Raw genomic sequence first — 12,297 nt, forward strand, 5'->3', positions numbered from 1 at the left:
AGTTCCACCAAAGACGAATGCTTATTATTTATTTAGACGTCTGATAATACGCTTTCAACGCGGCTGAATAATGTACAACAGTCAACGGATATGTTGTATTCATGAATCAACCACAATTCCAAGTTAACATTTCGTTTCATGATAGATCACGCCCTACTCTGCGCACTCTGTCAGATATGCACAATTTTATCAAATGTTTTTGTGAGCTTTCGTTATCTCATATTTGTCTCCCGCAGATAACGACAGAAATACGAGTTTTAGACGGATTCTTTGTCGCTAATTGTCGGTTGCGGGTGGGACACACATATTTCGATGCAAAATTATTCCACGCACCTATCCAGCTTATTACCATCATCAAAGCACTTTCACACGGGAGAACCATACTTCATAGTAATACATAAAACAGGAGATTGACGCAACTGCATGAAACTCATGCAGTTCAGTTTCAATCAAACGAGTTTAAGTCCGCAACTGTTATTAACTCGATTAACTCCAGTCGATAGTTTTGTTTTTCGGTTAACGTATTAATTCCATAAGCTTTTACGTTTTGTACAGCCGGATATCAAACTACAGGTAGCCGTACATGCACAGGAAGTCGTCGTTTAATCGTCTTGAATAAAATACAAAGAGAACTTATTCTGAAAACTATGTACATATGATGCATGAAGTACTACTAGACGGTTTGTGGTTTCGTCGAATGACCAACGAATACAAATCACTGAAAGAGAAAGCTGATGTTATAATAATAACAATTATAAACGTATAAATTACGACGATAAACAAAAACAGTGAAACTGAACACCGAACGATGCATAATCGAAATAGAAAACTTACCAAGAGAAAAATGTATCGACTGCTATTAATGAAATTAATTAACTGAGTCTATTTTGAGAGAAACAAACAAGCTAAAAAAATAGAAACTGTATAAAATCGAAAACAAATTCTGAAGCACGTTAATGAATCGTGTTTTTCTAGGGACAAGTTAGCCGAATTTCCTTTTTTTTAATCGTAAAAAATATGATTTATATCACGTCCACAATTTCACTAACACTTTAGAGAAAATAGCATTTTAAATAAATTTCATGCTAATTAGAATACGCCCCACTTTCTAAAGGTACTAACTGTAGTTGTTTGAATAGAATATTTGAAAACAATTTTTTATTGTCCAATTTTATTATGATCGTAATGTTGTTCTATGGCTTTGAATTGTGTAAACAAAAAAAAATCAAGGCAGAAGATACTACGATAATTATAAACAAGAAAAGAATTGCGCATTTGCAACGATCAAAAAAAAAATATCTGCTTGTTCGACAACTGAAAATAATAATTGTTTCCAATTACGTTGTACCATAGATAATTTCAATAACAACTGAGAATACTTAACAGTGTGGGACGTTTTTAGTTGTAAACAACTTTACAAAGTGAAATTAAAACATTCATCAATAAATTGTAACAGGTTTGGATTTATAAAAAGTCGACTTAATAGAACGATAAACTAAGAATCTGATAAATTAAAAATAAAATTTTCGATTTGGATTATTATTTTTTGACATTAGAAAACAATGTTCACATCAAGTACACTGGCAAAGTTTGCCCACTGCAACTGTGTACATGCGTATCTGTAAAATCTCTTTGATTCTTTGTAATTAATGATCTTTAAACCACATACAATTTAAACCAGGGTCGTCCACGATTTCTAATACATACCAAATAATTTTGTTTGAGACAGACTCCGACCGCACTAAGAGAACCCACGTGTCCATGATGGTGATGATGATGAGATTCGGATTGTATCCCGGCTTTTTTCAGGACAAGCATGATGGTTAATTTAACACTTTATTCACTAAATTTGTACACTTTCTTTTCGTGACTATCATTCATCATCACTGCCAACTGTTATATCAGTTCACATAACGTGTTATTTTAGAAAGTTCACATTTTACCATTGTAATTACCGCCATTTGTCTTTTGACTCGTCGAGTAGAAGATGCGAAATGGTCGACTTTCAAAACGCACCGTGTCAAATTCAACGGAGAACGTGCGAAGTTGCACCAGGACCTATCGAAAAAAATCGACGATTAACAGCTCGGTTTTGTCAAAAGAATGCGAAACCTGATCAGTACTGGACAACTCCAAGCCGGTAGTAAGAGAAAAAAAGTGATGAATCGGCCAGTCGGCGCCAAGTCAGTCGAGATTGTCCAGATCTTATACATATAGGTACAGGTGCTCAAAACCGTCGGGTTCACGGACACCAGACGATGACCGCAAATTTGATGGCCCACTTGAATCGTCACGCAAAATTATCAAAATGATTTATCCTCGAATTTACAAGGAATGTATTACACGGACGTTTTTCGATTAAAAAACACAATAGATACACTTTTCAATTTATTGGTAAAACTCTAGAAATACAATTTACGAAAAAATTCCACATGTACCGACTGCAACGACCTGTAAGAATAACTTTACAAGTGTGAAGCTTCTGTTTTTCCACGATTTGACCACATTCTACTCCTCGAAAAACTAACGTAGGCTAGTTTCCCACGTGACCGTACGATAGAACTGTGGTCCTAGCAACATTGATTCAACGGAAATACCGAATCAAGAGCTACCTCCTCGGCCATTCGTTCTAGACTACATTGTTGGCTTGTTTAAATATTTCCATTATTACAACACACAAATTGAACAAAATGTACACGTCAGAAACATCTGAAGAGAAACAAATTAACAATCAAAATTTTGCAACTCTTTCAAACATCAAAAACCGTGTAACTGTGCGAAAAATATTTCTACACGTGTATCCGAAGAAATGGGAAATTCCACTCCATCAGACTTGCAAGATTATAGTGGAGAAACTGGTGTGGTTCATCTTGCCTAAAATGATCCTGCAGATACACGTCAATCAATACATTTCTGCTTTCTGCATTGGCAGGTTATACAAGAATGGCTTAAAATAACAATCGAAATTCCGATGCATGTTTTCATTAAACGAGTGAAAGTTAATTATTTTTAGATTACTCTATACATTTTATAACATCTTCCCTGTGCACCTACACTAATTACCTTTCTACATTGCTTCTGGTTAATTTAACGAACTTTACAGACTGTGAACCCGATTAATTGTTAGTTCGACTGGAAATTTATTCTGTTTTCTGATATTTATTATGTATTTCGATGTGCATGTGAAACGCCAGATAAGATAAAAATAATTGTATTCCTGGTGTGATATTTGGACTTTACGCTGCTTCACACTAAATCAACAAGGGCGCGAATATTACAAAAGGAAACGGGGTCTTAGAATTGTCCAGTTTAAAAATTCCCTCTCCGTTTCAATTTAAAAATAACAAGAAAACAATGTTGTGTCGCAGAAATGTTTGTACCGTTGCTCACAATTTTTCTGTACCCTTCGAGATTAGAAAAATTACAAATTGTACTAAATGTTTGTTGTGAGTTAGAATCAAGATTATTACGTTTGTGATTTGGAGCTGATGAAAGAAAGCCAACCATTTCGCAAACTGCACAATCACTATCCACTATTCGTACAATGATGTTAATTCTGGGCAATTTAAACAGTGTACTTCTTTAAAATCGACGGACACATCGAACATCACCTAACAATGTTCGCCGCGGACTGCGGTAAAAGGAGTTCGATATCCAAGCGCAGACAGTAGTCGCAAAGCTGGCCCCTTCCAGACGGATGGGTTTTGCATGCCCTCATTGTTTTCAATTGAGATGAAAACGTACCGTAACCCACTATTATTAAACAAACAAAAACAACAGTTAAGTGACAAATTGGACTTATCAACGTCAGTCATACTTTTAAAGATTTTTTACAAGGTTTCCAATCGCACCGGTGTCCATTAAACAGTACTTGTCGACTGTTTGTACTTCGGTCATTACATTCAACAAACAATTCCTTCGTTGCTGCACACATTTGAGTGGCGTGATGTTCTACAGATCCAGTCTCACCTGTACATTGACTTGACCACTTGCAAAATCACCATCATCTGTCGAAGGGAACAGACCAATTAAATTTTGATGTAGACTGTATTAGCAGGATTATAACAAAACGATTCGGTGGTCCTCAAGAGGTTTTTTTTGGAAATTTATCTCAATTCTGTTTAACAAATCATGGCATATCTAGTGTTCCGCTTAAGAAGGTCCAATAAGCACCGCAGTTGTTTCAAAAGGGATATAAAAGAAATGCGTGGTTCAGAAAAATAAAATTTCCAAATTTAAGCTAACTATTAGTTAATAAATTACTGTAGAATGAAAGTCTCTGCTTCGGGTGTTCGCATCCGGTGACTACATCATAAATTTTTCCGAACATCGACCAAAATTACTAAAGAATACATATTCACAGATTCATGAAGAAAAACGACAATATTTTTAAATCTAATCTTGCAGATGAATTCTCCATGTCAAACATCTAAAATTAAATATGTAATTTTAATTCAACAGTGATTTAGCAGTTTGTTTTAATTTATAATTCGGTTCTCAGCTTAAAGATAGTTTTAAATTTTATAATCTGTGTTAGGTTCCTCTAATAAGTCTAATACATCCAAGGCCTTGCAAGAGTAAGTCGTCCGCATTTTCGTACACTTATTCGACAAAATCTTTACGAAGAAAGTACACAAAAAGTAAACAAGATTGTTTATTTCCTGCGTCTGTCGTAGTGAACGTTGTCACATTTACATTGTGTAAACTGTACTTGTAGACAACAAATCAAGCCCAACTTGAATCATTTCTAAAAATATATGCAATCGGGTTTCCTTGCTGTTTTTGTTGTTCTTATACAATAGGAGAATTTAACAACTCTGAAGGCAAATTATAAGATGGCACTGTACAACGGAACAATTACTTTAAAACACTCCGAAAACTGTATTGACTCGTTTTTCGAAGAATTCCCAAAAACTAAAACTTTTACTCGCCCGCGTCCAATTAATTTGAACTTTCCTAAAAATCCAGTGTGTATCTACATTTTTTAATTAGCGCAAAATAACAGACATTTTTCTTCACCAGTAAAGTTTTCTCATAATTTAAACTGTAAATGTCAACAGTATTTTAATTCAAATTGAATATTCTCAGCTGCGAACGAACTGATTTAATTAGCACAAAATAATATCACTTATCAGCAGCAAAGTTTTCACATAATTCAACTTGTAAATGTACCGACTTACCTTCAGACAGTTCCAAGACTACAAACACGAAATCTTGTAAGGTGTACGAAACACATGTGCCGGTATAATTTATCGTATTACTTTAACAGAAACCTTCTTTCACTCCCTCCTCTTCTTTATTGATACTGAGCTTTAAACTTTACTGGTGTTTAAGACTTCCACAGTTTTTGTATGGATAAACACAGATATTCCGAAATATCCTCCGAATGTTTATAAAAAAGAACATTAAATGCTTTGTGAACATTATTCCAGCGTCCACATTTGCTCAGTTAACGTCTCGTTTTTCTAAGAATTAAGTACATTTCATTTTACAACTGATACGAAGTTTCCTCGAAAACCCAACCCAGTATAGAATCGTAAGTACGTCTCGTAGATAGATAGCAGTGTACAAACAGCAAACTGCCGTGACATCCGGAGATTCTTTGGGTATATATGGTGAACTGTCCAATTCATAACAAAAATCGTTCTCTCTTACAAGCTGCCACTTACCAAACACACATGGCAATTTAACAATCTACCACATTTCGCTGCAGTAACAGAAACGAAGATGCTCAGACCGACTGCCTGTGCGTTTTGTTATGCCGACCTTAACTACAATATAATTTCAAGATTAATTAACCGTCAAATTAATTTCCAGAGTACGCTATTGAACCTGCTATAATTCCGATAAAAATCACTTTTTAATTACATACAAGAACACCTTTCTAAATTAAGACGGGGCATCAAGTACTGTTACTTGTAAAATATGCGAATATTAATTACCAAAAAACCATAACAAAGTTTGGTTGTCAAATATAACTGTATTTTTCATTAAGAATTTGTTTACACGCTGCCGTGTTTTTCAATAAAAAAGCCACATGTTCTTTCTGTTAGTTTTCAGAAATGTGAACACATCCTTTTTCTGTAAATTTCAATGCATCAGTGAGTTCCTGTTTGCTCTAAAACAAATATACTATCCAGCAGTTGAAAAAAACAATTTCGAGTTTACAAGAATCTTGATATAAAATTTATTTTATCCTCACTATGAATCTAAAATACTTCAAATATTTAGAACATATCAAGTGGGGAATTTATTAGGGGAAAGAATATGTTAAATACTCCAACATGTTCTACCTGAATCTGATAGCTACAGATTACGATAACTGAAATCTAATTTCGTAATGATAACACAGAAATAGTCACATGAATGATAAAATTACGTACTTGCCTATTTTTAGAGTATTGAAGAATGTGAAAATGCTAAAATGTCATTTGTGACGTTTGGGAATTTCGGATTAAGCTCAGACGTACCCAGAATGTCAAATACTAGTGTACCAATTTCCATAACAACCGACAATGGTACAATTAATTATGTCGCATTGAACGATAAAATTTGAGTTAAATGGCACAGGTGCACCCATAATTTTATCAATAATCGTTTATTAAAAAGATATTAACCTTGAGAACAGGGATAACCACAAATAAGTTAAACTTGTAGACCAAAATAAACTGGTATTAAAAGTAAAATCGTCGCCTTGAATTGTCATCACACCAACATAACACTCGTTACACAAAGCAATTCGAACAATTTGGGGTAATTTGCTTAACCCTCCAGATTATAACCTCTTAATTAATTTGTTTACGGTGACAACCTGCGCCGTTAGTGAAAAACCCGCGCTGGCAGCCCACCAGACGAGCATTGTTAATTCAAAATTTAAGAGTTTGTGCTAATGGCAACTATTAACAATAAGATAATTACAAAAATACATAATTATTTCTCACCTGGTAATACGAGTCGGCCATCTTGAATCCAAATTTACATCACTCAAATGTGGAATTCGGGCGACTTCTTGGTGTTTTAAAGACACAAAACCACATCCATCGTGATTGTAATGAAAGCACATATGTGTGAAAGAGCTGTGTAAATGCTTATTAAAATATTTTAGGCTAGGTATATAAATATTTGGCCGCGATTTTTGTACATATCACATTACGACGCACACTGTTTTGCCGGCGCAACACTACTAAAATATTTTGTTTTCATTGGTTGGCTACTACATAACATGAGATGAAGATACACGCTCGTCTCTCTGGGGTCTAATGTCAACTGGGTACAACAGGTGCTCGGATCAAGTCGGTGGGACTGGCGAATTCGCGCCTCAAATTATGTCTTATCTAAATTTCATTAAACAATTATTCAAATCTATGCAACTTACATAACAACGCCAACAGCAACACTAACGACAATCCATTTAAATCGACAAAGTCGGATTACTCCAGTCGCAGAATTATTATTTTGCAGATGATGATGCATGCATCACATATTTTAATATTAAAAAAATGACCTTGTTTCAAGAATAAACTGGAATCTTGTTTTTTTTTTAATATAAAAAAACAGTTTTGACATTAAACATGCTGCTCTACTGTGCACTACAGCCTACAGCTGCTCTTATTCATTTGTTTTTTGAATAATTTCTCTCAAAAAAACTGCCGTACAGTTAGGGACAAGGAATTTCGAGCATCATGTTTCTCTCACTTCAAAAAATTGCATTGTAAATCACTCTTTATTATCAACGTGACATTCATAAGTCAAATTTTGAAATGTATTTTCTGTTCACGTCAATCGCATGTCAATCAAAATCGTCGCAAACGGTAAAATTGAGGTTAATAATGTAAACGGTAAAGCCTATTTTACATTTTTTGACGGTAAATTGACAGTGATGCCCGAAATTCCGTGTCTCGAACTGTACAATTGTGCAATTTGCACTATTCGTACCTACTCAGTCACCTTTTTCTAAAATTTTCAAACAATATTTTTATAATAAGTACGAACTTCCAATATTTGCATCAGTTTGTTAAGAAAAAACAATAAGAATTATAGTGAAGTCAAGGAGTAAAGATAACGTCAACGGTGCTTGAAATAAAACAATTTGACGATCTGTCAATATTTTATTGATAACAAAGAATACATTTTTTGTTCGACACTGTCAGAATTTGAGAATTTTCTCCTTTGTGAATGGATTTTGATGAATTTGACAACTTGTCAAAACGAAACGTCAAGCTAATTTTAAAGAGTTTCAGCCATTTGGAGCCTTTGGGGGGGGGGCTCGTCGAACAAAAAAACGTTGTATTCAACTCGTTCTTGTGTAATTTACGCTTTTTTGGCACTCGTGGACCTTTAAAACTCTCGTTTCACTCGAGTTTTAAACTGACCCACTCATGCCAAAAAAAGCCCAAATTACACACGAACTCGTTAAATAAATAACTATTGAATACAATAAAGATTTACTTACCCTAGTGTAAATAAATATTTCTTTGTTTTTGTGAAATAATGCAAGTAAAAATTCACTGGCCTTTCTTTTAGGATTAACTTGACACGTTGAAGTCCAAGTGATGTTCCTAATTTTCAAAATATTTCAATTTTGATCTAGGTATAACATAATTAAAAGAACGAAAAACAAAGAAAGTGAGGAAACAAATATACTGCAGTTATTGAAAATAGCAGAAGGAAAACAGCTCAAAACGAAAAAAACATCTAAAAAACAAATATCTTTCAACTGGAAAATATATTATAAGAATACATCAAGTTGTATGTAAAAAATAAAAACCATTTGTTTTGCAGGTTTTACCCAAAGAAAATTTTGTTCCTGTAAATACCCAAGACTGAAAACTTAATGGACTTCACACCACTAATTAGCATTATTACCACAACATAACTTAATAAACAATTGGCTATAAATTAAGTCAAGTTTATGCAGTGTTAAAATGTAAAAATGTTTCAGTATTATTACTAATGTGATAAAGATGGAACATAAATAATACGAGAGTGTTTCAAGAGAATTATGTGTCAAACCTTAACGACACGTTTACGATTTCTTTTATTTATTTATTTATTTATAACGATAAGTCAACAAAAAGAAAATGCTAATTCAGCATTTTCATAAATTCGTCTGGAGTTTTATTTAAAATACTGTCAGGATTTTCGTACATATTGGCAGGATTGTGCACACCTTCATACAACTGTTTGTAAATTGCAAGCAAAACGTCAAAGGCCCGTTTTTGAACTGCCTTTTTATGCTTGGATGATGACAGTAAGTTGATTTGAGGCAGCAGTACACTATCTGGAGATGCTGCTAAATAATCTAATTTGGCCTAAAAATAAAAATGAATAAATCGGACATTACCAATAAACTGCAGACATTGAAGGTACAAAAGGGCACTTACCAAAAAATTCTTTAAATTGGTCGGTTCCATTCCTGGAATTCCCGACAGTGGTCCTTGGGTGTGATCTTGCAATATCGTATAAATCGGACCTAAGCTGAGATTAGCCACCAAAGAACTGGCTTGTTCTGAGGTTAAAGTGTCAATCTGAGCATCAGACTGCGCCTGAAGCCTCTCGATTCTCTCGTCCATGAACTCATACAAGGACAAACAAGTGTACATCGCGTACATGCAATTCAACATGTACACCGCCATATCTGTCGGTGGCAGACGCGACGCTTGCTCGTTCACCGCCCGTAACAGAGGCTCCATTATACATTGCGCAATCTACAAACGCTCACTTTATCCCCCACGTTTAAAAATATTTTTGCGTCATACCTTCCCCATGTCGCTCTCTCTCCCCTCGCTCATGCTGGCCGTTGAGAGCATATCTCGAAGAATTGCCAACAAATGGTTGATGGCAGGCGTCGGTGACAGATCTCTAGGGGGCGCCTCCACGCGCACTAGCATATTGTTGACTTGTTGCTGCAGAGATGTTAAAAACGTCTGTTCGCTTCGTTCTTGCAGCTCCACCAACGTCGCTTCGAGTACTCCACCCCCGGCGATCTTGCAGATACACTTCTTGTAGTAACGTATAAGATTTGTTGCGGCGTACAGGACGGACGCTGCAGACGAAACGCTGAGGATTTTTTCGACACGAATTTTTAGCGGTTGACAGACACCTTCACAAATTGACGACAGAGCCTCGCTTAACTGCTCATCTAAATCTAAAACAATTTCACGATAAACTGCTTTTCTCACAGAGGGACTGGTAAAAACCTACCAGTTTTATCACACAATTTGACAAGCAGATGAAGATTTTGTTTTTCTATTGGTATCGCTTTGTTTAACCAGACTAACATGTCCGTGACGTAAATTTGAGGGTCGTGCGCTCTCAGTTCGATCGGAGCTGGATTACCAGGTCCTCCTCTGGTTAAAGCGTTGATAAATTCACCGACTAATACCGACCTACGCGCTATACAATACTCGTCAATGATATATCTAGAATTTTCACGGATTAGTGTCAATCTTCACTGAGAGAACAACAAACCTACTTGAAGAGCAATTGTCGTTCTTGTAACCGAGCCATCGCTTGTGTGATTATTTCAGTCAAATCAGGATTCTCCACGTTTCTACAGTGGTGCTGCGTCCACCTATATAGCCTTTCCAAGGCGCCCTCCTGAAATGGTGAGAACGTAACGACTTTGAACCAAAACTGTTTATTGTATTGTATTGTACCTGATGTAATGTCATTTGCTCCATTATGTCCAACGCTAGAGTTTGGTGGCCTGACTGCATTAGTATTTTGCAGTCGGAATGAATTTTTTGGATATGGTCGAGAGCAGAAAAGATTTCGTTTGTCAAGGGAGCGTCTCTTTTTTGTTTGTTTCCATGCAGGGCAACAAGTTCGTCGGGAGTTAATTGGAAGGAATTCAAGAATGCTGAAGTTATTTGCTGCTGCATATCATTTTTTTCGCTTAAAAATAAATGTTGATTTGTCAAATACCAATTTGGTTTGTTTATGACGTGATCATTTTAATCTTTTTTCGTGCTCATTTTACAAAATAAATTTTGTGAAGATAACCAAGATGAACCTACAGTCAAGGGAAAGATTGAAAGTAGTAGGTAATAAATATTTCCGCACGTAAGATGATAATGAAAATTTCAATAAATACCAAAATACCCCAAAACCGGAGCAAAAGCTTGAGTATTACTGCCAACTAAATCAGAGGGCATGAAAGGGCTTTCATGAGGGTTACTCAGAAGCAAGATTGATAATAACACAATATCAAGTGGGAAATAGTCTTCAGGAGCGTAGCGGAGGTACGTGAGGAGTGTGGATAGGACGAAATGACCCGAATTCAATGAAGAGGATATCAGGAGTAGCAGAATGAGTGTTGAAAGAATGAGAGACTGGTTCGATTGTTGTCCCATGAAGAAAAGCTTGCCTAATATGGTTGAAATGGCCTAATAACTTTGAGTAGGGCAGTTGAGTATCAGTATAGCAACATATGTACTGTTAATTTCAAGGTCACTGGGCTAAATTATTAGAAACCACAGTTTAATGGTTTAGGAACATGATAAGTATATCAAAATTATGATCAAAATTCAGTTTGAAACTTTAAGTTGATTATTTCTGCAGTGTTTGAATATGTCTGATCAATCTAAAGTTCAAATTATGATTATTACAATTTAAAGTGTCGCCAATTCTTAATTATTTCCACGTCATGATCAATAAACTTTTGAAACAATTGTTACCTGCTTTCCTGTAGCAATTTTGTCTGTTCAAGTAACTGCTTTGTCTGCATTTTGGCATTATGCAGTCTGTTTGTCATTTCTTGAATAGATTTACTCATGTCGGCTACATCATTATAAACAGCATCAAAACACACTTTAACCTCACGAAATGAAGCTAGAAAGTTTTCATTAATATCGAGACTACGTTTCTCAATTTGGCTTCTCAAGTTTCGTCGAGCTTGCAACGTATTTTCTGTATAAAAAGTAGAAAGCTGCTTAAGGGCCTCCAATGTGTCCTTAAATATTTGAAACATTGTGATTTGCCTTTTCCTAAGAGACGTGCACGTAAATAATTACCTGATCATTTTCTAGTCTCGTCTCTAAGATTTTGTTTAAACGTCTCGATAAAACATTTTCTTTTTCGGATTCTGGCATTTTCATTATTATCCTATATTCCTCAAATAAAAACGATTTATTTTTTCATTTCTTAAACTGTCAACGTTTTGACGTTTCACGATTGTCATTTGTGAGGTTAGGTGGTAAGTGGCTGGTTGCCACGCGGCTACATTGCACGTCAGAACATTTAAATTCGCATCGGCATGAGCTACCATTTCCAAATTGAATTTGAACTATTAAAATC

General features: G+C 35.3%; 2 protein-coding genes across 5 annotated transcripts in view; both read right to left on the reverse strand.

Moving 5' to 3' along the window:
* Pkn (serine/threonine-protein kinase N) overlaps window positions 1–7,268 on the reverse strand; it is a 48,909-nt gene extending 41,641 nt beyond the window's left edge. Inside the window, exons 1-2 of one of the 4 annotated variants that reach the window (XM_069042545.1) lie at window positions 3,471–3,735; window positions 1,708–2,058 (exon numbers count right to left, since the gene is read on the reverse strand). In XM_069042545.1, coding sequence (XP_068898646.1) covers window positions 1,708–1,818 — 111 coding nt within the window. In that variant the 5' untranslated portion in view covers window positions 1,819–2,058; window positions 3,471–3,735. Of the gene's footprint in view, window positions 1–1,707; window positions 2,059–3,470; window positions 3,736–6,941 lie in introns of those variants that run through there. The other 3 variants (XM_069042554.1, XM_069042570.1, XM_069042564.1) reach the window with 3 other exon arrangements.
* Window positions 7,269–8,988: 1,720 nt separating this feature from the next.
* On the reverse strand, window positions 8,989–12,203 carry Cog6 (conserved oligomeric Golgi complex subunit 6). Its single transcript, XM_069042675.1, has 8 exons — window positions 12,015–12,203; window positions 11,679–11,953; window positions 10,659–10,896; window positions 10,475–10,599; window positions 10,204–10,421; window positions 9,759–10,147; window positions 9,384–9,707; window positions 8,989–9,311 (listed from the first exon to the last, which is right to left on the reverse strand). The coding sequence occupies exons 1-8, from the start codon at window positions 12,096–12,098 to the stop codon at window positions 9,084–9,086; spliced, it is 1,881 nt and encodes a 626-aa protein (XP_068898776.1). The 5' UTR covers window positions 12,099–12,203; the 3' UTR covers window positions 8,989–9,083.
* Between the last annotated feature and the right edge of the window lie 94 nt (window positions 12,204–12,297).

Source organism: Tenebrio molitor, chromosome 1, assembly GCF_963966145.1.
Source record: "Tenebrio molitor chromosome 1, icTenMoli1.1, whole genome shotgun sequence".
In the NCBI taxonomy this organism is placed as follows: Eukaryota; Metazoa; Arthropoda; class Insecta; order Coleoptera; family Tenebrionidae; genus Tenebrio; species Tenebrio molitor.

What these genes read in the sequence shown, in the direction of transcription:
- Cog6 (XM_069042675.1), bottom strand. Translation starts at nt 12,098, where the DNA reads ATGAAAATGCCAGAATCCGAAAAAGAAAATGTTTTATCGAGACGTTTA. An exon ending in CGAGACTAGAAAATGATCAG is followed by an intron (nt 11,954 to 12,014) that starts GTAATTATTTAC and finishes CAAATATTTAAG; the next exon opens with GACACATTGGAGGCCCTTAA. An exon ending in CCAATTTAAAGAATTTTTTG is followed by an intron (nt 9,312 to 9,383) that starts GTAAGTGCCCTT and finishes TTTTATTTTTAG; the next exon opens with GCCAAATTAGATTATTTAGC.